General features: G+C 35.3%; 1 protein-coding gene across 3 annotated transcripts in view; it reads right to left on the bottom strand.

Moving 5' to 3' along the window:
• LOC145681019 (spondin-1) overlaps positions 1-25995 on the bottom strand; it is a 541475-nt gene that overhangs the window by 101629 nt on the left and 413851 nt on the right. For all 3 annotated transcript variants that reach the window (XM_081752306.1, XM_081752308.1, XM_081752307.1), the window contains exon 6: positions 19178-19301. In XM_081752306.1, coding sequence (XP_081608432.1) covers positions 19178-19301 — 124 coding nt within the window. The remainder of the gene's footprint in view (positions 1-19177; positions 19302-25995) is intronic.

The raw sequence follows: 25995 nt of genomic DNA, 5'->3' as shown, positions 1-25995 counted from the left end.
TCTTACAGCAAATACTCAAAAGTACAAATCCATGTGGGTCTCTATTTTTACGACGTCATAAAATACATAATTCCTTATATCTCGCTTGCTATATTAGATATTGACAAAAAATGTTCACTTTATTTCAGAGCCCGATGAACGCTTGGAATTGTCCAAAGAAAATTTAGAGCTGAATTAATCTTTCGATCGAAATTGTACTGACGAGTCTGAGGTTCTCACTTAACCCATATAAGTACCATCTTATTTAACTTTTGTTAGGATCAATAATTGTTTTCTGAAATTTCAAGATCTAATACGCTTTTATTGTATGGTGTCTCTCTAGCTGCTAGATGTACTAGCTGGAACTTTTAGGTAAATACATATTTCTAATACTCTTTACAAATGTCAAAATATATTTTACAAAACTTTTAAAATTTAATCTTGGTAGACCCCATGATGTTCTTAAACTCCATGGAAATACCTAATTATTTTAAGATGAAATTGCTACTGATGCTTATTAACTTTACATGACCGGTTTCGGAAATTTTACCACCTAACACGAAAACCCCATAACTATATGGATCCTCCCTTTATTTGACAATATCTTGATAGTCATATTTTAATTAATTTTCTAAATTGTACTGTCTAATATGCAAGCTCCACGTACCTATGGTGTCGCTTTTTATTTCACCATATTTCGGTAACTGTTAGGCGTACCGACTTGCGGTTTCGGTAAACACACACCTCTAACGTTCTTTAAAACGTTATTAAGACATATTTTAGAATATTTAGAAATGAGAGTTCTGGGAATATCATGGTACCCGAAAACCCCCATCAGGGCGTGTGTGTAGTGTATTTAATTGAAACTACTTTTGAGGTTGTTGTAAGCCCTCGTAATTACGTTTCCGAAACTGCACCATCTAGTACGCAAACTCCACAGTTCTGTAGTGTCGCTCTTTATTTTCCCATATCTCGATATCCATAAGGCTTACCGAGTTGAGGTTTTCGGTAAACAGATGTCAGTTCCTTACATTTTAGAGACATATATTTTCATATATCTAAAAAATACAGACATTAGGTACCCCATGGTAGCCCGAACACCATTGAGGTACCCACTTACTTTTGAATGGTAATACATTTTGAGTTGTTGTTCAGCATCAATAAACACTTCATAGTTTTTCTACGTGCAACCCAAAAGTCCATACCTGACCGAACAGATTTTGTCCATTTAATCTCAAAGATACTTTGTATTGTTAAGTACAACCAAATTAAGCACACTGAATATAACATTTTAAATATTTTCTGATTTTTGTTGCAGGTATTTCGTGCATCAAACCAGGATTCTGCTTGAAAGACAGTCAAAAGAAGCAGTGTAGGTTGTGGCTAAAAGTACGCCCTTTCTGAAGACAGACTCAGTTGTACTTACATTATTTTGTACGAATATATAACCCTAATAAAGATACTGTACTACAAATTATTTCTTTCTTCCATAAATTATAATAAAATATTATCTCTGTTTAAAGAAAATGATTGTTAATGTTAAGTCATTTTAATTCTTTTTCTCTGTAATAAGAACATTATCCCTAGCAATATTTTTTATCTTCGTGCTATTGCGATTGGATGAAGTAAAATTCTATACGAAGCACTATTATTTCAGACATGCATTAATAACTAATGTATTGTTCTGTATGTAAGACAATGTGTATACTGAACATGTCTAGCGAAGGTGTTGTTTTAATACAGAATCTATAACTCAGCTTTTCAGTAGTCAACTTTATTGGGAATCCGAAGAAAGAAGTTAAAAAAAAAAATGTTGGACTTACCAGCGTGTGTGTGTTCGAATTCTGGACTAATCCAAATTATCCAGAGAAATCATTATATATTTCTTTGTTGCTATTTCAGATGTATCCTTTATCCAAGTCGTATGAAACGGAGACTTCATACATCGCTATACTTTGTATGAACTATGTTCCGTATTTACTTAATCACTTTGTAACTTTCTCTAGTGTTGACAAGGCCGCAGGTGTCAATCGAATAGTTTAGTGTTTCACTCATGTCACCTTGTGACTAAGGTACGTCCTGTCGGTATATATATGGTACTGGGTTCAATTAGCGATAAAATACATTTTTAGCGTTAAACAAATGCAAAAATCTACACGAAATGAGATACCGTGATCTCTGACTTACGGATAACACCAAGCAACTAATGGTACTGAGTGTGATTGAGTTTAGTAATTACTATTTGGCTAAAATCAGTGTTCCTTTATCTATAGTTCTTTTCGTGCTTTGAATTGCAAAGTTTGAAACAACCGTTTTAAATTATTGTGTATATATATCTTCCGAGTAATTCTGAGAATCATTGCTCTTTCTTTAAGCAATGTATGAGACTGTTAAATTGCTCTTTCCTTAAAATGTTGCACTAAGAAGGATGCATCCAGGAAAGTCCAAATTTGCAGAATGTCTATAGCAGGGAAGAATAAATATGTTTAGTCGATGGCTGCACAACGCCTCCGCTGTCACCACGTTGTCACACAGCGAATACAGCGAACGTTTAAGAGTATTCTGCACTTACTATTAGGTATCGGCCTGGGAACTTTGGCGCATCTACCCAGTCTCCTTCTTGGTGTTTCATTTTTAATGGCGAGTACTGAGTAGGAATAATATTGTAAGCGAATGCGTTTCCGGCTGACACCACACTTTTAATTATTGCGACATTTAAAAAAAAAAAAAAAACCTGTTAATTAAAATATACAGAGAAGTTATTTCTGGAAAATTCTATTCAGGCCTCTTGTGGTAACAACTGCACTTTAGTAGAAGATACTATTAAGGAAAAGAATGAGGTAAAATAATCTTTATATCGCACAAGCAATGGATGATAACAGCTTAATAAATGATTGTACGTAAATCTTGTTTGAGTTTGAATATAGGATTGTATAAGGCTGTGCATTTTGCATTATTATTGAGGTGCTGCAACTAACTAACTGCAAACCATATGATAAATTCTTACAGTAATATATCACATATTGATTTACTCTGTATGGAAACGAAAATAGTTTAATATATGGTTAACCTCCTTTGTGCCAGGGGCGGATCCAGAGGGGGGCGATCGGGGCGATCGCCCCCCCCCCACAAGAGGAAACTTTCTTATTTTATATATAAATAAACCCATCCATAACAAGTTTGGAGCTCTTAAAAGTAGCAGTATTACCGCCGACCGCCCCCCCCAGAAGTCCGTCCTGGATCCGCCCCTGCTTTGTGCCCATAATTTTAAAATTAACGCTTGTGTCACTTTTCAACACTTGACTTTGCAGTAGCTTTCCAACGAATTAGCAGGAAGCCCAAACTTATAGGACACCCTGCAGGTAAATACATTTCTTTGGACAGTTTCACTGCTCCAAACTAAGATTTGAAAAGTGTAGTATTGTTAATTTTATTATTATTGGCACAAAGGAGATCAACCATATTTTAAGCTATTTTTGTTTTCATACAGAGTAAAACAATATTTGACAACATTACAGTAAGAATGTATCATGCACTTTGCAGTATGTTGCAGCACTTTAATAATGGTGCACTATACGTACACTCTAGATCCTGCATATGTCCGATCCATACATTACAAGAAGGCAATACGTATTCGATACAGGTAAAATCTGTATATTTCATATGGACAACCTATTAGCTATATACATCCAATCTATACATTACATATGGCCAACCTGTACGCGACATACGTATAATCTATATGCTGCATGCAGACAGTCTGTAAGCTACATATATGCACTCTGTATGGTGCATACGGATATTCTGTATGCTGTATCTGGACAAGCTGTGTGCGACATAAGGAAAATCTGTATAATACATACGTACAATACGTATACTGTATCTAGTCGTACGTATGGGGCACAAGTACAATATAGATGCTGTCTCGGGGTTGAACGCAAGAAACATACGTACAGAACGTATATTGCATACTTCTTGAAATCATGCTCCGTCCTGATAGTCAGTGTATGTCGTCATTATTAACCCACATGCTACATACGACCCTGACGTCACAAAGCTAGATATTACCTCCGTATATACTTGTTACTGCAGATAACGTCACACGAATGACGTCATTGCACTTGTGCAGACAGTACGTATAATACATACTTTTTCAGCTATACGTTTGCTGCAGGATGTTATATACGGTTGTACGTTAAGTCCAGAAACTACAGGAATTACGAATGTAACCTACGTTTTTAAGTATGCCACCTACATTTTTTTTTCTCAGTATACTGATTTCTTCTTCAAATCTAATTAAATGTCGCTTGTTTTTTAGAAATAAATGTTTAAGGCAGGGTTTCTCAACCTGGTGGTCACAAGAGGGTTTCATGAGGGTCGCGAAGATAAGCGGAAGATATATATATAATTAGAATCTAATATCACAAAATATTTTTAAATATTCTTTTGAATTTTGTTCCGATAGGCATATTTTTATTTTTATACATACTGTTAAGAACAACAAAAAATAGGTCTACTAAACATTTTCAACAGAGGTACGACATGAAACCAATGAGAACTGGATATTGAAATACAAGGAAAATACAAATGCAACAAAATCTGCATATTGAAATACAATTAAAATTGAAAGCTAATGAGATACTTGAGCATGGTGTGATTTCAGTAGTGCGGCAATGTCTGGTTCAATCTTCGTGATGCACATTATCAAGTCATTTAAAATACTCAATAACTTATTTTAACAACTGTCCAAGTTTTTAAACCAAAATTGGAAATAACTTTATTTTTTCATCATATGACCTAAAATTAAGGGAGTTATGAAATTTTAAAATTTTCAAACGCCTCCATTTTGAAATAGTATAACGGATCGGATTCGATATTTGTAATATGAGTGAACTGACCAAATTTGGTTTTAATCCATTCGCTTGCAGGGAAATTACTGTATCCACTATATATCTACAAGAAATGGTTTCTACTATCATAGAAATAGGTGGATATCGTGAGATCTCCGCAATAGGTATATTAAAAATCCCACACAAACTTATTAGAAACCAGAAATTACAAGAGGGTTGCTGGCAAGAGGATGTGACAAGATGGAAGTCGTGATAGGGATTAGATTGAGAACCCCTGGCTTAAGAGGTTTGGCTTACGAAAACTCTTTTCTGCTTTATCTATTCGTGTGGCAGTTTCTCTGTCCATCTGGGAGATAGAGGAACCTCAAGAACTACCTGTGAATCACCATCATTTTTTGTTAATAATGTAGAAAGTCAAGAATTAGAAATCGAGTTCGTTGAAGGAGGCGAAATTCGAACTGCAAGTGGTAGAAAATCAACCACTTCCGCTTTTAACGTTTATCAATATAGATCCGATATAGATTCCCATTCATTTCAGAAAAAAAAAAAAAAACAGTTAAGGAAACTCCAAGAGGATTGTCAGAACAAACAAAAAGTAATAATCTTTTTGAAATTTATATATAATTGTATTATACTTATTTGATTAAATTCAATAGAAATTATACTTACATATTTGCAACCTGCGTATTAGGAGAGCTATTGAATTACTACATTGATCTGTAAATTTTTATCACCGTATATATAGTGGCCACAGGTTACTATTTGGTACCTAAATATTCACCATCATCTTAGGTATTGATTAACATCAATATGATCTCTCTATGACTTGCAGTGTCCGAGATATGGCTCCTTAAATCACCCGAAATCGGAAGTTTTTTTTTGGTCAATATCTTGGGAACAGTAAAAGTGACACGAGAAATTCCATCACTTTCTCAGATAATTTTTGATGCTCTATCGAATATTTCAATCAACATTGAAATATTCACAAATAACAGACAGACACACACACACATGCAGAGACATAAAGAATTCAGTAATGAACTTTTTAAGTTCGTTGATAATAACTCTTCCTCATATAAATGAATTTGCTCAAAAGCAAATGTGAGGCATTCTACACCCTTAATTTAGTTATGATGTTCGGCTCACCTGTTTAATTTCATTCAAAATAAAATTTAAAAAAACACTTCCCATATCATCTATAAGATTACAGTGGACTCAAAGTTACGAACCTCTCGGTTCGCGAACAATTTGGGCTACAAGCAAGATTTGTGAACTTTTTTTTTTTTTTTTTTTTTTTTTTACCCTCGGCGTACAAGTAATAATTCGGGATATGAACGCACACCGTACTATAATTCCGAGCGCCGAGACGTCTTTTTACGCAGTTGTCGTATAAAGATTAGTTCTGTGTTCAAAAACTGTTTTTCTTTTGTTTTGTTTGCGCTTTTTGTGTTTCTTTTAGCCCTCATATTGTTTTGTTTCATTTAGTATTATGTACTTAGTGTTTAGTCTTAATTTTGTTGTGTCTTGTTATTTTCATTCGACATCCAACATCACAGAAAAATACTTCAAATGTAAAATAAAGAAATAAAATGAAATATCATATTTTTGTCGCTAGAACCGATTAATTGAATTTACATTCATTTCAATGAGAAAAATAATTTCGATTTACGAACATTTTGGCTTATTACGGAACAAAGATTATTACAGAACGGATTAAGTTTGCAACCCGACAATTCACTCTAATAAAATTATTACATATTTTACTTCCCTTGTTCAAGAGATAAAATTTAAGTTTCTCTTAAATGTATAGGATATAACAAACTAATAGACAGTTTTTAAGAAATAGAATGGAGAAAAGTTTAGCATAGATTTATGTAATGTCATTTTTGAATGTTAAACTAATACCTTTAATTTTTTTAAATATATATTTTTTTCTGAATTTCGACCAACACCTTGTCTCCCCAAAGGCTCATTAGCAACAACACATCCATCATTTGGAGACTACCTACTTTTTTCTTCTTTCTGAATGGAGAAATTTCATTCGGAAAATCCTTTTTTATTTGTTTGTATATCTAAGTTTAGATTCATAGAAAATATCGTCAACAGATGTCTCTGTTCTTTTATAAAAGAATTTCTGGGCACTGAAAGTCATAACGGTCATGATATGCTGAGTTAATTATGGTAAAGTGATATATTTATAGACAACCACATATTCTTGAGCGTGATTAAGGTTGCATAACAACACAGGGGTTGTACTGCAAAGTTCAAGAACACTTTCATAGTGCATTGCACTGTCTATGTTGTTCGTAACATTTTAAATAAGTGGGTTAGGTGTGTGAACTCAGTTAAGATTTTAGAAACAGGGTTTTATAGTTATTACTCTATTAAAATATGCTTATTTGTACTCAAAATGTATGAATAGTTAACAAATCTGGCTATGGCTGCAATCACTGAATCTAATAAGATGTTTATCTTTAAAGTGATAAATATGTAGCCAGGATGACAGCTCATTGGATTTATTCGAGGGTAGCTCTTAAATTGCTTCCTGCGCAACTGTTTAAATTCAAACTTTCAACACACGTTATTCACTACTTAGAACCAACACCTATCTACCTCAATATTAACATCATCTGAGAATTTAGTAAATAATGCTCTTCCCTGTAGGTTATATGAAACCAATCAATGCTGGTTGATGACTATCTTCAAAAATAAACGGGTATTCGGCTCAATCAACGTGATTCTGTCATATTGGCAAATTGTAGTATTATACGAGTTGATTTAATGTATAGCAAATATGGTTATGAAATTATAAGAATACTTTTAACATAGTATATTCCCTAAGTATTGAAGAGGAAATCTTGAACTGTGTTATATTCAATCGTGTCATTAAAATCATTTAATAAGTAGTTCTATGATTTGTACATTATTATTATTAATTATTCCTTCTTCTAAAATAGATACTTCTTCTGGTCATTGAAATATAGCAGCAACGTCTGTGTTTGAGAACCAAAACCAAAATATCAGGTACCCAACTTCATATCGATTTACATTTGCACAATGCAAAATTTATATTTCTGTCAGGAAATTAAACATAGATGCGAACTGCATTTGTTGATAAGATATTGTAGATAGAAGATTATAACTGCAGCATTTTTAATTGTCGCTTTGACAGCTGGAAAAGAATATAAATACTCAAAATAGTAGTAGAGAATTATTTGTTTTCTCATTTTATTATTTACTTATTTTGTGAGTAAGGAAGTAAAGGTGGACAGGTAACTTTGGGAACCGGTTCTGGGAATCTGAGAAATTTTAACAACCGGTTAGGGTGAACCGCTGAATTATACACTGATCATTATCTTTGTGGATATTAGTCATTCTCTCTACTAGGGAGTCATATTTTTTAAAAAATCTGACAGAAAAACGAATACACTACACATGAGATATTTGAATCAGACAAAACAGTAGAAAGTCCAAATGAAAGATCACTAAAATTATTATTAGGTTTATAAGGATACACTTAAATTCTCTATCACACTAATTAATGCAGTATGTACTCTTCGAGTTACCCTGCCTTTAACCTGCCTTTAAGCAGTTTAATGAACGATCATGACACTATGAGAAATCCAATTATTACATATTCAAGAGGTATTAATCAATATCCATAAGTAAATATCCTTTCAACTTAGTCATAATTATCCAATTCCTTTATAGAAGGCGTTCCCAACCCTAATTCAGAGTCCGTTCTTTCATTGTAACATTCTCGCTTTCTAGTTTTCATATATATATATATATATATATATATATATATTGTCACAAGTTTGAATATGAATAACACAGACAGTATTAACACCAAGGCAATTTATTTTGGTCATGTTTTACATTGATATGTTGTACACCTGACGCACGAATCATTTTTCGAAATGTCCCTTGATGCAGGCACAAAGTCTGTCCGGCCACTGTTCAATGGTATTACGCACTAGGTCCATGGGAAAATTGTTCACTGCTCGGGCCAAGCAAAGATTGTTCAGACTGTCGACAGATGGATCCCGTTTGTGGCAGACCTTTGCCTGGAGGACTGCCCAAAGTTTGTAGTCCAACGGGTTAAGGTCCGGGCTGCTAGCAGGCCGATCAGCGGTAGAATTCAAGTCTGGGACGTTCCGTGCCAGCCAGTCCTGGGTTATTTTTGCTTTGTGGCCTGGAACGGAATTCTGCTGGAAGGTCCACCTTTCTCCAGGGAACATGGTAGCAAACAGTGGTTTCATTATAGGTGTAGCACTGTGTCCTGGTACACCTTGGCAGATGCTTTAACATCTTGTTCCCAAAAATTCAGTTGGGTTGTGCCTGAGTAGCTCACTCTTCACCAAACCATCACTGAGGCAGGGTGATGTGCCCTCTGAACCCTTGGAGATGCCTCAGCAGCTGCAGTAGTTGACGTGGCATACAAACCGTAATTCCGGCGTTGTAGGCCTGCTCAATTGTGAACACCTTTTCGTCAGTAAACAGAATCTTTCTGTGCAGATTGTTGGAGTAACGCCGCAACAGTCTCTTTGATTTAAGGACCCTGTGCGACAATAATGTTTGGGTCAGAAAGTGACCAGTCCACCTCTTATACGCTCGAAGGTGTAGGTCACTCCTGAGCACACGTGACATGGGATTTCTGCTGATGTTAATCTCAGCAGTCATCACACTTTGTATTCGAACAGGATTACTTCTAATTCTTTCCGCGACTGCTTTCTGAACCTGATGGGTTCGTACCGTTCGTAGTCTGCCACTCCTTGCGCGGTCAGCTGTCCAGTCTCGGCGTATCACTGTATGGCGCGATACACGAATCTCTTGCTGATTTGTAGGGGGTTTCAGGAGGTTGAAAATCTCACTTGCTGTCTTCCCGACCTTGTGTAGTGCAATTACTGCTACACGATTTTCGTAATCGCCCCACTCCATCAGAACTCAGTACAATATAAACGTATGTCATGAACAGTCAAACACACACTACATGCATCTTCCGTTTTATACACTGTGCCACTCCCGATACCTACAGCGCCACTCCAAACTTTGTGACAGTATATTATAATTACTAACAAATACTCTCACGAATTGCTTCGGACATTTTTTTCCGTTCACCCTTCTGTGCCCTTCCTTTTTATGAAATTCGTCTTAACTCAAAGTCTTGCACGAAATTCGTACGCCTTATACAGTGATTTACCCCCACTCTTTTTTTTATTTCATTCTAGGTACATATTTTAGATGAAAATTTCAAACACCAAATTTCGTATCTCTAACTGTAAGGTGTTCCGATAGATTTATGTATCTATCCTATTATAGTAATTGCAACCTCACCTTCTTTTCTTCTCTTTTAGAACAAATATTTAAAAAAATGAAACATATTTAATTATTTCATTTATAAGTCCAAATACCAAATTTCATGTTTCAACCTTAAAGGAATTTCGAACTATTGACTTCTTATAGTTATTTTCCTTCTCACAACCTTTTTTCCCTTCAAAGTCAAATATTTTTAAAAAATCACTGAAACACATGTCTTATTGTTTTAGCCAAAATAGCCAATGTTTATGTCTCTAACCATAAGAGATTCTATTATAATCCCCAACCTGTTTTCTTCCGTCTCATTTTCTTCCCTTCTAGGTAAAATATAAAAACGCTTACCTACATATTTAATTATTCTAAATGAAGAGTTCATATATGATTTCATTCTCTAACCTTAACATATGAACTTTTTATTATAAGAAAAATAAAAGTTTAATAATTAGATTTTTTTGATAATCCTCATCCCTTTCTCTTGTCACACCTTTTCCTTCCCTTCTAAGTCAAATATTAAAAAGAAACACAAACTCAAGTCTTCTTATATTAAACGAAATGTCTGAATACCAAATTTCACATCTCTAAAATAATAAAATAATTGTATAGATAATAATAATAATAATAATAATAATAATAATAATAATAATAATAATAATAATAATAATAATAATTGAAATTTTCACTCCTTTTCCTTCCCATTCTCTTTTCTTCCCTTGTGGATCAAATATTTTAAAAAGCGTTGAAGCACGAAACTAATTCTTTTAGATGAGAAGTTCAAGTCTTGAATTTCATGTCTTTAACCACTCTTACTTTAAAAAATTAAGAACTTCTTATTGTAGTAATTGTAACCCCAACACTTTTTTCCTTCTCACCTATTTTCTTTCTTTCTAGGTAAACCATCAAAAACGCTGAAAGGCGAAAGTTATTTATTTTCAACAAAATGATCAAATACCAAATTTCATGCTTCTAACATTCACAGATTCGGAGGTATGGACACGTTAATATAAAAATTGCCACCCTAACTTCTCCCCTTTCCTCGCAGAATTTTGAAAATTCTTCCTTAGTGGTACCTAACGTCACAATTCCAGTACACTGTCTACATTCCAAGTTTCTAAATTAAGCGATTTGGTCTGGGCGGTGATCAGTCACCGAGTCAGTCATTCGCTCACTAAAGTCTCCTTTTGCGTATAGAAACATGTTGAAATTACCCTTCTTCGCATGAGGAGAATAGACTTATCGAAAGTATTTGACCTCCTCCCCTTTAGGACACTATTTTAATAAAATTATAATAATAAAAATCCTTAAATTATCATTATCGCCACTCCTTATTGCGATCTGTGACGAAATTTGCAACTGTGATCCAGAGGCAATCAGAATCATGATTCACCAAACCTGGTGACCCGTAGGATTTGGAGACGAAAAGTCGACAGACACATGGGGAATACGTGTGAGGCTATGAATGCAATTCTAACAAACATGATTGTTTTGTCTGTCATTGCCTTTTCACCAAATATAATTCTCTTTCTCGTTTGTTCTTTACGTCCATGCGTGTCAAGCACTGCACTGAAAGATAACTACAAGTTTATCAGAGTGCTAACGGGTCAGAATCATCGAAAAAATTAAAAAGTTTCTCTTATGAGGGATCATCAAAGTTTAATCGACCAATAATATTTTTCGTTGAGAATACAAAAGACATCGCTGAGCCCAAGCAATGTTTTGTTAATTCCTTTCGTAAACACTATGTCTAAAAATCGTGTACGAGAAGACGAATAAACGTGAAATGATATATGAAATAGTAAAGACGTCGTATCTTGATTACGTAACGTCACACCGAGAACCAAACAAATGAATATTCCAGCTCAAACGGAGAACACCATTGATGAACTATAAAATTCTGCAGTAATGCCTCAGAGCTGATCTTTCGGCTCCTTGCGAGTCGTCAAATTTGCTCGGATCACCAGGTCGGACTATGTCTCAGACATAGGCGCCGACTTTGGGGGGGCAGAGCACTTTTGGACCCCCCAATATTTAAAGGTGGGGTCCTCGCCCCCCCCAATATAATCCAGTTGAGGAAGAATTACCAAAGAGGAGCAAGAATTTATGTCGTAAATTACGTCGTGCCTTTAATTCAATATTAGGAACAGCCTTCTTATTCGATAAAAAGCACCGTTTTCAAATCGGCGTTTAACCCTTTTAGTATTTCCACTTTTTGAGGTAAATTTTAGACTTTCACTCAAACAGCTACTGCATCCTTACTATTTATCGTAGGATCGTGGTTCAAACCTTGTTGTTCTCAGGACAGCTCATACTTTCCAACGATACCACTCTCTTGTCCGTATTTATACACCAGAATTAAGAAATTTAAAGAAAAAAAACATGAGATTTTCGAAAAAAAAAACGAAATTTTTGTGCCCCTCTGGCCCGGGCCTGGGTTAACGTAGGGATCTGATTCTTTTTAAAAAAATCTTGTTCTATACATAATACGTGCGCAAAATTTCGTTCTTGTATCTTGAAAACTGAGGTCGGGAGAAATTTTTGAAAGTCTGAAGGTGACCCATCTTTTCATATATGTATATAAATAGAGGAAGTTCGGGTAATATGGAATACCTCATTATCTCGCCAGTGATGTGTTGCTTCCAGGCGGAGAGGAAAGAAACTACTACCTCACGTCTCCATGATGCTCTACAATCAGTCCCCATGTGATTGTGACATTCGTTGTGTTGGTAGACGGAAAATCTGATTTCTTATTCAGGAATACTTTTACAGATGAGTGGTTTACAACCTGTATTTTCCTATTGAAATGCAATAGAACAACAATTCTTTACTTACTATGACGTTGGATATACATAGGTAGTTTGATAAGCGTCATTATCCTATACGCCTTCGAATGCGTTTAACAGCTCTTTCGTTTCCAAGGTGGCGTGGAGGGCAATATGGAATACCCGCAAGAAAAGCGTGATATTCCGTGTTCAATCTATCGGTATTGGGCAATTAAACATACATTTATGATGACAACAATACTAAGTGTATTTTTTATTACAGCAGATTTTCTGATGATACAAGGGGTGAGCTTGGCTCCAGCGTTCATCATGTTTAATGTGAGCACACAATGACTGTGCCGATCCTGAAGCAGAGTATTATATTTATGACTTTTGCAAGTAATCACAATCAGTTATGGCTTGGCATTCAGAATTTTCATATATTGCCACTCATGGGCGGCGATTAGGGGGGCAAAGGGGGGCAGTTGCCCCCCCCACTTTTTTGGAGTGACCCAGTAATGAATACAGTTTCATTTGGAAATGTAAAATTTTTGTATGTATTATTGGTTCATAGAAAAAAATAGTTCCATATAATATTTGCCGTTGCGTGAGTTCGTATTGGTTGTCTTCCCGTGGAGTTAAGAAAGCTAAAGGAATTGTGTTTTAATTGCTACAGAAAACAGTCCAAAAATTAACCTATTGGAGCGCAACAATTACAGCGTACTTTCATTTCTTCTTACAAAGATTCGATATGCTAATCAGGCTGTTTGAAACTAACGGAGAGAACATTTCGCAAAAAATAAATAAATAAAATAAAATAAATAAATAAATAAATAAAAATAAACAAAAATAAAAAAAATAAAAAAGGTCTTTCACAAGTTATTCTTTAATTACACAAAAATTGATAGTTCCTAAAATGTCTTTCCTTCTTTCTAATAGTAAGGAATATTGATTACAAAGAGTTGATTTTGAGTTTAACGGCCCTTTCAGCAGCGAGACTATATGAAACAGGACCTCCAAACCACATGAGCTCCCACCGGGAATCGAACTCATGTATCCCATTTCAAATAATTAAAAAGAGAGTAACAAGAAACAACTTTTACCTTTTCCATTGTTTTGCAGTGTAATATATACGAGTGAAGTGGCGTGTTTAGGGGTGTACGAGTGTATATACAATTAAATTTAGTGAATTCGACATAATTCTGAGTTTTAGGATTATTTTGTAAAACTGGAATGTGGAGTGTTTCTAAGTTTTGTTAAGTTTTGATGTATTTCAAGAAAGTGAAAACTGCAACTAATGGCAACGAACATTTTTCGGAAGCTGCAAAAATATTTCTTTAAATGTCGTAGCGTATGCTTGTAGCATTTACTGTCTTTCTAAGAGTAATAACATACATTTAATAGCATGTGTTAAATTAAAGATGTAAGTTGTTCGTTAATCCCTAGTTTAAATATAATTTTGCAAAACAAACCTCATTATTCATTACTATGATTAATATTATTCTTTCTATTTATTTGTTTTGTAATTTATTAAATAATTTGACCACAGAAATTTTCCAGATAGAATTTTAAGATGTTCATGACCAAGGAATCAAATCTCTTCTTACACTTTCGTTGTTTAAGAATACAACGGGATAGTATCTACTTGCGTTGCTCTTGTTCATTTATTTAATAAAATATGAAATACGATATACGGTATTTTAACTGAAAAAGATAGTATCCTATTAGTTATACAACCTTTGGTCAAACAAAGTGTTAGAAACAACCAGGAAAACTAACATTGATATACAAATAGTTGTGTCTTGCCCCCCCCCCACTTTTAACCTCCAATCGCCGCCACTGCCACTGTATTCATTGTATGTTCAACAGAAAACTCATTTCTTTTCTGTATAGCATTTGTATTCCATGCTCGACTATTTCATATTACTCTCCAAAGTGGTTTCTTTACAAATTATAAATTTTACCCACCCCTGTAACGAAACTTCTTTATCAAGATATGCATAAATAAAGCCAAATATGTAAGGCGTATACTTGTTTTCCTTTTTGTTTCAATGTGCAATTATTAACTGAGTTACAAGCGAAACAAAAATTGTATTCCATAATACCCGAACTTCCTCTATATATACCTAGGTATAAAATATTTTAAAAATGTACTGCGTCATTCCTACTTAGCCTAGAGTCGTGGTTCAAACGCCATTCTCTTCAGTATAATAAGTCCTTTCCAACGGTATCATTCACATGTCCTATCATACACCTGAACCAGATAATTAAGGAAAAACTCGGAAGTATTTTAGCAAATCCAACCAAAACATTTTGCCCCTCTGGCCTAGGCCTGGGTTGACGTAGGGATCTGATTTTTTCCCTAAAAATACATTGTTATGTACATAATACGTGTGCAAAATTCCAATATTGTATCTTAAAAACAAAGGGCAGAAAAATTGTTGAAAGTCTGAATTTAGGCTCTCTTTGTACACACACATACGTATATATTTATTATAAAAAAAATACTACGTCATTACTATTTAGCCTAGGGTCGTGGCTTAAACGTTATTTTCTTTAGTATAACAAGCTCTTTCCAACGGTGCCAAACACATGTACGTATCGTATTCCTGAACTGGAAAAATCGGGAAAACTGAATTTTTTTCTGAAAAAATCAGCCCCTCGGAACATTCGCGCCCTTCGTGCCCGAACTCGGCTTCACGTAGAGATCTCAGAAAAATTTGAGAAACATCCAAATGTACATACAATTCCAATCTGATATCGTGAAAACTACAGGCGTGAAAAATTTTTGAAATTTGCCTTAAGGAAAAGTAAAAAGTCACGCCCTTCCGCCCCCACTTGGCGCAGCCAAGTTGACCATCCGGTTCCAAAACGCATCTGGGGTGTTCTTTGGTCTATCCTTGACTTGACTAGTAAAAAGCGACTCAAGTACCTGTTATATAACCTAAATAAGAGGTCAAAGACCATAGTACGCCATGGTAACAAAAGTTACCAAAAATCCTAAAAGGCTTAATAGAGCACTGAAGCTTCAACCAACACTATGGTAACACTGATATGAGAAGTGAAGATCAATGTGGTGCAGTGAAGTTCCCAGAATTTGAACTTGAATTTGTTTTAATGCGTTTACACAAATTTGACTTAGGGCATGAATTTAGCAGGGGAGCGGATGCAGCAGACCAAGATCTGGAGGGAAGGGGGCTTTTATCCAGCAGTTGGTAGAAAACGGCTGAGTATGATTATATATGTATTCATTGTTTTGGCCCCCCCAATATTTTCTTCAAGTCGGCGCCTATGGTCTCAGAAGCAAGACTGAGACTCAGACAAAAGTCGTTACCCAAGTTATCAAGCGAACTATGATGCATCCATCATTAGTCACGTCCTCTCACTCGCCGATGACTTTCCTATGCCGAAAATGCCAAAAGTTGCCAATATAATACTATAAGCTTCTCGGGTAGCTCAAAGTTGATAATTATACCAACTGTCGCATTATAAAATTATTATATATATTATAATTTTATTATATTTTATTATATTTATAAGGGGACGTTAGGTCCTTGAAACTGTAACAAAAAACGTATAGTTATTAATATAATTCATTTTGTTCTGGTCAGAACTGTTTTAAATGTATTGTGATTATCCAGAACCATGGAATTTATATATATATATTAAACCTTAATGACATAGAATCGATAATCCTATACTCATTTACAGCCTCTCCTAGTTATGTCTACAATATATCTGTAGGCACAATGCTTAAACAAGACACACACTATAATGAGGAACAGTAGCTCAGTGGAAGAGTGCTCACTGCTTTGATCCCAGACCATGTGAGTTTATGGTGGACAATTTCGTGCTGTTAGTTTTCTCGTGATTTTCATTTAATTCCACCACTTTCATTAATTATCCGTATCCGTTAGCATAAGGGGCATAGACGAGAGATAAATAAAAGATTTGATTTCAAGATATATGCGAGTTCTGAGATATACAGGGTCTGTCCTGCATGAAACCAGACTAGCTTTGATGTGGCGCCCTCTCGCGTCGCGCAGCGAAACTAACTGCCGGGAGAGGTAGTGGGGTTCTTAGCAACACCACGCACAAGTGTTCAGTCTGCTGCGAGCAATGGTTCGGTGTGTCTCGAGTGTTGAGTGAGACGTTGTGCGAGTGCTTTGGAACAAAGCGAAATGCCGCGGTTGTTTGAGCAGCGTTACGCCATTAAATTTTGTGTTCGGCTAGGGAAATCGGCAACGGAGACACTAGAAATGTTGAAGATAGCGTATGGTGATAAGTGTATGACAAGATCTCAGATTTTGTGTGGTATAAGGCCTTCAAGGAGGGCAGAGAGAACGTCAAGGACGAAGAGAAAGGTTGTCCGCCAACCACAACAAAAACGGAACAAAATGTTTAAAGGGGAAGGGCTCTTTTGAACACCGATCGACGTTTGAGTGTCCGAATGATTGCCGATGACCTCAACTTGGCACGAGATTGTCAAGGACAATCTTGGAATGTGAGAAATTTGTGCGAAATTCGTGCCCAAAGTCCTCACCGACGTCAACAAGGAATTGAGAGTGACGATTTCGACAGACCTTTTAAACCGTTTGGAATATGACCCAAATTTTCTTCAAAATGTCTTCACCGGGGACGATACTTGGGTCTTCGAGTAAACCCTCAAGGCGTCGTCCACAAGGAATTCGGTGAACGCAACTTCCTACTTTCAGGTCCTCGAAAGACTCCCCAGACGGGTTGCCCGCGTTCGAAGAGACATTGCCAACAACTGGATCCTGCACCTCGACAACGCGACCAGTCACATGGCAAGGACTGTGCAGGAGTTTTTGGCCAAGAAAAATATTTCTACGCTTTCACAACCTCCCTACAGCCCTGATCTGTCCCCGTGTGACTTTTTCCTCTTCCACCGGCTAAAACGAGACCTCCGAGGACGTCGATTTGAGTCTATCGAAGCTGTTCAAGCTGCCGTTACAAGGACCCTGAACAGCATTTCACAAGAGGATTTCAAGGGAGCTTATCTACAGTGGCAGAATCGCTAGAAGCGCTGTGTAGATGCCGGTGTGTGTTACTTTGAAGATTATTAGTTCTAGTTTATGTCACTTTCAATACACCCAGTTACACAGTCTTAGTCTGGTTTCATTCAGGACAGACCCTGTATATATACAGGGTGTATCAAAAAGGACTTTACAAATTTGAAAACTCATATTGATTTTTCATTTAGCTTACAGACATGGTTTTGGTGTCATTTTGTGGCAAAATACATCAAGCTTTGACTTAAGTAATACACTTGTTCAGAAATACGCTATCGCAAGTGCTAGAGGCGAAATCATCTTCATCAAACCGATGTAGCTTTTCCACATAAAATTCCTTACGAGCAATTCTATAAGTGTCTTTTAATTCTTGCAGTATTTGTAATTTGTATGGTTTGAGATGCAACAGTTTTCTGAACACACGCCAAACTGTCATGTGTGGGTCGCCCAACTATCGGGAAGCAAACTAGGTTGATTTTGTAGGACTGTACATAAAGCTTTGTCTCACTTACTCCACAACGGGGACGACCTGAAGGTTTGTTGTGTCTTACCGAACACCAGTTTCAATAAAACACTTACGGTACTAATAAACAGTAGGCCTACTGGGAGGATCTTTACCGTATTTTGTACGAAAATCGCGTTGTACAGTTGTCGCAGATTTGGATTCTTCAAACCAAAACACACAGCTAGCAAGCTCGGGACCAGTAAAAAAGCACCCATCTGAGCACCAGCTAATGCTATCGCTTGCGATGGCTTGTTTCTGAACTAGTGTACTACGTGAGTCAAAACTTGATCTATTTTCCTACAAAATGACACCAAAACCTATAAGATAAATGAATCAATCAATAAGAGTTTTCAAAATTGTAAAGTTTTTTGATACACCCTGTATATTTTCATTTATTAATTTAGCAGTTTGTTTTATTTTATGTGGAATACAGTTGTTAATCCATTTGTGTTAAAAAAAAAAACAACTTGATATAAAGCTGTCACAATATGTTTGATTTCCAATATAATTACCTCTGATATTACCATTTTTTTTATTTATTGTCAATATAATTTTTTTCACTCACGCAAATATTTTTAAATGTGGAATATTTGTGTAATTGAAATCAATATATTTTCTTTTTTTCGCTGCGCACAACCCACATCACTTCACATGAAAAATATATATACGGATAAAGTAAACAACAGTATTATATGTAACAGTGATAAAGAATATAAATGAAAATCAATTACTTACACATCATGGAAACAAGAGACATTAGATGGTGTCTTCTATCTACTCTGAACACTGCAAAAGTTTTCCCTGTGACATTTGGATAACTGATCCCACGTGCTTTGATTATTGTGCGAATATGTTCACTCTGTAATAATAAATACCATTTATTTACTATTAATCTTTAGAGATAAACTCCTAAGAAATTATGTACATTTTTAACGATATTGTCAATAATAAATACAATTGAAATGTTATGCAAGATGAGTCAGAAATATGGCTACATCATCATTATCATCATCATCATCATCATCATAGGTATGTTGTCATTATTAGTAGGTCACTTGTCGCAACTGAGAATCTTTCATCCTTCACAGTCTTCCGCTAACCTCTTCGTCTTCACGTATTGTTTTTCTGTTTTGATATCGTCCATTAATTGTAATCTCCGTCGCCGTCTCCCTCTCTTTCCTGCCTCAATACCCTCTAGCACAAGGCGGAAAATTTCCGGAAGCCATTGGCGACTAGAAATTTAGAGCTGGCGACCAGTATTCAGTAGGAATGGTTTCTGCCTAAACTTACAGGGCTATGCAGTTTTTGTTTTGCACAAAAATAATCCTTGAATTTGATGTGGAAGAAATAAAACTGATTTTCAAGTACTTGCAACCAGATTTATACAATGAGAAAGTGGACCTTGTTTTAGCAAAGTGGATAGAATATAAACGTTTGTTTTCTACCTTGACGTTGAATCAGATACTTGAAAAAGATTTACAGTGAAAACTTCATTACGAGATTCCCAAATTAGCTTGCAATTGTCACATTTTGTGCAGTTTTACCTGAGTACTGCCTCGTGTAAGGGAGGCCTCTCATAATTTGCACATGAGAGGTACTGGCGACCATCATCCTTGAATTGGCGAGTGCGTGTGACTTTGAAATTTCGTGCCTTGCTCTAGCATGTCCCTCATTATACACTTCCTTCTTAGCCAATAACTCAACCAGCTTCTCTTCCTCTTCTTATTAATATCTAAAATTGTTGTTGTCCCTCCGTACCCTCTCATTTGTTTTTCGCTCGACCCACATGTTTGAAGTAAGTGTAGTAGTTCTGTATATTGTAGAGATAAATTGTAAGTAGTATAGAAGACTAGACTTGAAACTTCTTCTTTTTTCTTTTAATTTCAGATAAAATTCATGAGCTCGAGCTTTGATCATTAGCCAAGGTGGTGCTTGACGCTGAACATGCAGCACGATATTAAAGTTGTTAAGTAGGCGATTGCATGCAAGAATTACAGTGAGGTCGTGAGACTGGTGAGGTGATCTATACGTAGGGTTGCCATATGTCCGTATTTTGTACGGACTGTTTGTATTTTTGGGCCCGTGTCCGTGTCCGTATCGTACAAAGCATGAAATAGGAAACTGTCGGTATATTTGACAGCTCTTGGAGTTCCCTTAAAATTTCCAAGTCGGGAATCTCTAAAATTTGGGACGTTAGTTATTATTAATAAAGTAGGTTATTTTTTTAAGAAACGTCTCATTTTTCCATTCCAGGGTTCTTTTGATTAGATTTAATACATGTAATTTAATGGCATGATTTATTTTGTGTAATGAAAAAAATATAAAGCAAGTTAGTTTCCAATAGTGTTTTAAGTATTACAGTAAACAATTGTGTGATGACCTAAAAGTTGATTTTTAGGTAAGAAATTTCAAAATATCTGATCTGAGTTTGTTCATCGTATCTTTGATGATTTTAAGGCTTGTCCGTATTTTGGATCAAAAAATTATGGCAACCCTATCTAGACATAATGTTGGTGCCATCGACTGCCGGAAAGTGGAGAAAACAATTACTTACAACGGGAAACACCTAGAAAAGAAACAGTGGGCACGCATCTCAAAACAATGAGAGGTTTCCCAATAAATTGCTAATTATGATTAGATGTAAATAGCATCGCAACTTGAATTGATAAAATGAATCTTATCGGTATCGTTCTTGAATTTGAAAAATTAACGTTACAACAATACTGTCTCACTTCCCGTAGACATAATAGTGTCATCGTACAATGCGATCAAATGTATAGCCACATTTCTGACACACCCTGTGTATTCAAGAAAAAAAAATACATATTGTAAAGGTGCATATTGTAAAAGTGCACTCTAAAACTGCACCGTAAGTGTTCCTTATACTTAAAAGCCCTAAAGTTACGTTTTTACGGTGAGATACTGGCAATTGGAGACACAATATTTCTCCATAAATTTTCCTTTTTATTTTATTTTAATTATTTTTTATTATGTTCGTAAAACCAAAGAAATTGCAGTAATGACGCAGGATAGATTGACTAAATAAATTTCTTTCCGACAAGTCAACTTTTCATGTCCGTCGGGAATTTAAAAAAGAAAACTTGAATCTCTAATAGGATTTCTGATTGTTATCAAGTATTATATTTTATCCATATACGCTTGCAAATAATTCCTTTACACAGAGCTAAGATGCGATTTCCATTCATCATATATAGTATCTTCTAGAAAGTCATATCGTGATTGTCAATGATCTAATGGTGAAGACTTCTATTTTAGGACCCTCTTTTATGTTCTTAATCCCGTATTTTAAGCTAAATAAAAAGATAATCACGGAGAAAAGACGTCTACTTTCTTCAGAGTTGAATTACCAAAGAATTAAACATGTTTATAAAGTAACCATTTATTCTACAGTTTTTCTTTTTACTCAGAAACGTCAATATCAACCTTAAATCCTTTGCAAATTACGTGTGTTTAGGAATACAATTTGTAGTATGACGAGCTGAGTTAATTAATGAAACAATAAAAATTTCTGTATGTTTTTCTTCTGTAAAAATAATGACATTTCACCATATTTGTAAACAAACACTGTAAATGAGCAGAACGCCTGTTGTGTTGTTAGAATAAATAAATAAATAGCATTAAATGTGTTCCAGTGGCGGCGTTCCAGTGTTCCAGTGACTATATCAAGCATTATTCGTCCGGCGCACAATATATTAACTATTTTCCTTAAGACTTTCGAAGAATGTAATTTTCTGATGCACTTCATAACTAATATCATATTGTCTTGTTCTACTGGGTTGAGTTATACCATTTAAACAGGAATTCTTGGGTGCTTTCATTTTGACACATAACTGTTCCCATAAAACACGTTGTCTGTATATCTTGTTAGTATCATTCGAAAGCTTATGTTCGGCACATTGTAGTGCAATATACACTGTTACCAATAACCGTGAAAATAAGTGTCTCCTACCATGAAAAATATACGGTTTACCGTTTTTCTAAAATAATAGTAGGAGACCGTTTTCCTGTCAGATGCTTGTGTTGGGCATGCGTATTGGAGAGAAAAAGCACATGTTCGAAGCGAGAATTGATGGCGCGTAGGTTCGGATGTATTGTGCTTTGTTTTGTTTCATTATTTTGTTTGTTTGTTTGTTTGTTTGTTTAATGTGTGGTTTTCTGGTGTGATATATACAGTACTACTGTTGAAGATATCCTGGAAATTTAACATTAAGCAAGGTAATGTATGGGAAAGCACCATGTTAATATTTGAACTATGTTCGGTGACAAACAAAACTTTAGTTGGCTATCGTGGCAAGCAGATCGCTCCATAGTGCAACGATGCGAAACCAAGAAGCTGCTGGATGTATAAACTAAAGTCTTATGATAATGTAGCCAACTACGAGTGGTGGTGAAGCTAGAATTAGAATCACAATGTTGAAATACTTAAAAAAAGAAAGAAAAAAAACTTTTAGGAAAAGTGCTTCGTAGTTTACCGTACTTAGTACAGCATTACATAAATTGTGTTGCATCAACTGGAATTTTTAATGTTACAGAAATAAAAGTATACTGTCACTCATGTGTGCCCGAAGGAGGGGCAGGGGGTCGCTCCCCTAGCTAATGAAAACGTATTAAATTTCTTAATACAAATAAAAAATACCAAATGTAATAGGGTATATAGTAACCAGGGAGATGAGTCCCCTAGAAAATTTTTATCGGGTGCCCATGCTGTCACTATTTTTTCTGGATAAATGAATTGTTAGGTTTAAAAAATATTTCTGTAAATGTTGTTTTTATCTTTAATTTTGTTCTGAGTACCTGAGAATGTCTTGTTAATACATTTGAGCGTTTAATAAATATGCAAAAGTTCGATACTCTTGAAGTTTTGTGACTTTATATATATATATATATATATATATATATATATATATATATATATATATAGCATTGATACCACTGTTACATAATTATGCAAACACGTATTTATTAATTTGGGATAGCGGATACTGGATACTGTAGGCAGTGTTGTGAGGTCGTACTTCTGGTCATTCTTAGCTATGTTGTCGGGTGCCTACTTGGTTATCTGAAACCTTAATAATGTGACTAATCTAATAAATCGCTGATTACAATATTTGAGGTCTATTAGTCTACTGTTACTCATAGCGAAAATACATGCAATAAAGCTAGTCTTAACACTGCAACAGAATATCAATTTATGAATATCTTAAAAGGACATGGTTCCAACTACATCTTCAAAGTGTGCGAAAACTCAGCTATAAAATTCAAGAAATACAGTTTTTTTTTTTTTTTTTTTTTTTTTGTATGTAATATAGAATCCTCTTCTGGTGTTCTGTTCAATACATGGGAAAATTGGTAATTTTGAAAAGAAACAGCAATGTATGTTCAAGATGATAACAGAACAAGGGTTCGATATTACAAACAAAGAATTAATTTCAACTTTTATTCTTATGGGTATTATGCACGTCGTAGGTGCAACGCTTCTTTCGTTCCCTTTTGTGTTTTCTTTAGTTAAGTAGTCTTTAACACCAGTGGACCAGTGTGCACTCTAGTTGCATCCATCCAGCAAAAATTATTGCTAGCCAGTGTGTGTACTGATACTGTTTCCAGCAATTCGATGAAAATTGCGTCAATATATATTGCCCAGCAAGAATTCTTAGTGGATCTAGCAAGAGGGCATGCTGGACCGGAAAGGACCTCTAAATAGAGAAGCGGTGTGATAATTACCGTAAATCGTGTACGATAATAACACACCTGTGCTTCTTTTTTTTTTAAAAAAAAAAACGACCCCTAAATATTACGGTAAATTACCGTAAAAAATACGTTACCAAATTTGTTTCTAAACACGGTTAATATTATTTTGCTTCTAAATATACGGTCTACCGTTTTTATGAAAAAACACTGGTCCGTAAAATTTAGGATAATCGGATAGCAGCGAGAGTTGACGGTAATTAGTCAGTAAATTTACGGCAAAATTTGTTAAAGTGTAGAAAATATCTGTGTACTTTCGTCTATTTTCGGATCTGAGACATATGCCAAAACACGATTTGTGCAAAATCTACTTCAACGTATTTAAACTCGGTCATAGAGGAACATAAAACAGCTCGAAACATTAATGAATGCGCAGGGTAGATTAAGACAGTGTGAGCGAGTACATAATGGATCATCTCGAAAATTCTATAGTGGAATCTTATTGTTGGAAAATATGAAAGATCATCTTACCTGATGCTGTTGTGATGGCTACGAATTGAAAATGATTAGGTGCGAAACAGATTCAGAGAATGACACGAGAGATTAGAGAGAAAATCAGTGTTAATCATTCGACCATTTGAAGAAATTAGAGAAAGTGAAAAGATTGAAAAAGTGAACGAGCACTAACAAAATCAGCGCTTTGAATTCTGCTATATTCTGTTGTTGCTCCTGTGATCTCAAAGAGATCTACTGTATTCCATACATACTGACACATGCAAGGGAAACTTAATTTTGTTCGGCAACCAACACATTCAATCAGTTGTTGGATCGCGCTTCTGTTTCTAAAACGTTTCCATCGTTTAGTATCGAGTACAGTATCCAGTACAGTAAATGCTCTAATTCACTAGAGCTTATTCAATCTGGAGGAATTCAATGAGGCAGAAAATTGATGAAATGTATAAAAGGCAACAATGATTATGTTCAACATTCGTCAGCAGCAAACGTCTAATCGAGTTGCATTACAATTATATGAATAAGCAGCACTGCAAAAGTTACATGTATTGCAATACGAAACACCTCGCCAACTGGCTTCCACCCTTTCCATCATCTGGAGGTGTTCTTACGGAGAAAGATCTTCGACAACCAAGACATTCGTGATTCCTTCATAGACTTTAACAGCCCAGAACAGCAAAATTTGTATACTGCTGCGGTTAATAAACAAGTCGGTGCCGATTATAGTGTTTAGTTCATTTAATTCCGTATAGTTTCAATTGACTTGCGACAATTTACATTTATGGCTCAAAATCCTACATTGATTTCATAATAACCCAACATAACATGATTTTACAATCTTTTCCAGTCTGAGGTTAGCGGCGCTGATTTCTGTACGACTTTGGAGACGGAGATCGCGTATATAGGTATGTATTATGTCAGACATTAAAGGCAAAGATCGAAACAAATATATCGAGATTCGGGGGGACAAGCAAACTTCGGAAAAGACCGGACCCCTTCGGCCTACTCACGTCGGGATTTCCACGAGCTTCACGGAACCCAGAAGGATAATGAAAATTCTTATGAAATTTTAAATATAAAGCAAAATTTTTGTACTGAGGGAATAAATATAACAAATATATTATATGTGAATAAATATTTCATTTTTCGTAAGCCCCCTCAATAATGATCCATTAAAGTTTTAATTCTAATAATGCGTCAAGCTTTGTCTTCATTTCAATCAAGAACTTAATCTTGTTTCATCTAATTATAGTGAAGAGTGGCATGAGCTTTATCCTAAACTTTTAGAATATTCATTCAAGTTTCGTGCGTTGTAAGCTTACTCCTTACTCACC

The sequence above is a fragment of the Thermobia domestica genome, chromosome 3 (assembly GCF_964235325.1).
Source record: "Thermobia domestica chromosome 3, izTheDome1.hap1.1, whole genome shotgun sequence".
In the NCBI taxonomy this organism is placed as follows: Eukaryota; Metazoa; Arthropoda; class Insecta; order Zygentoma; family Lepismatidae; genus Thermobia; species Thermobia domestica.
This window is presented reverse-complemented; position numbering and strand designations above follow the sequence as displayed.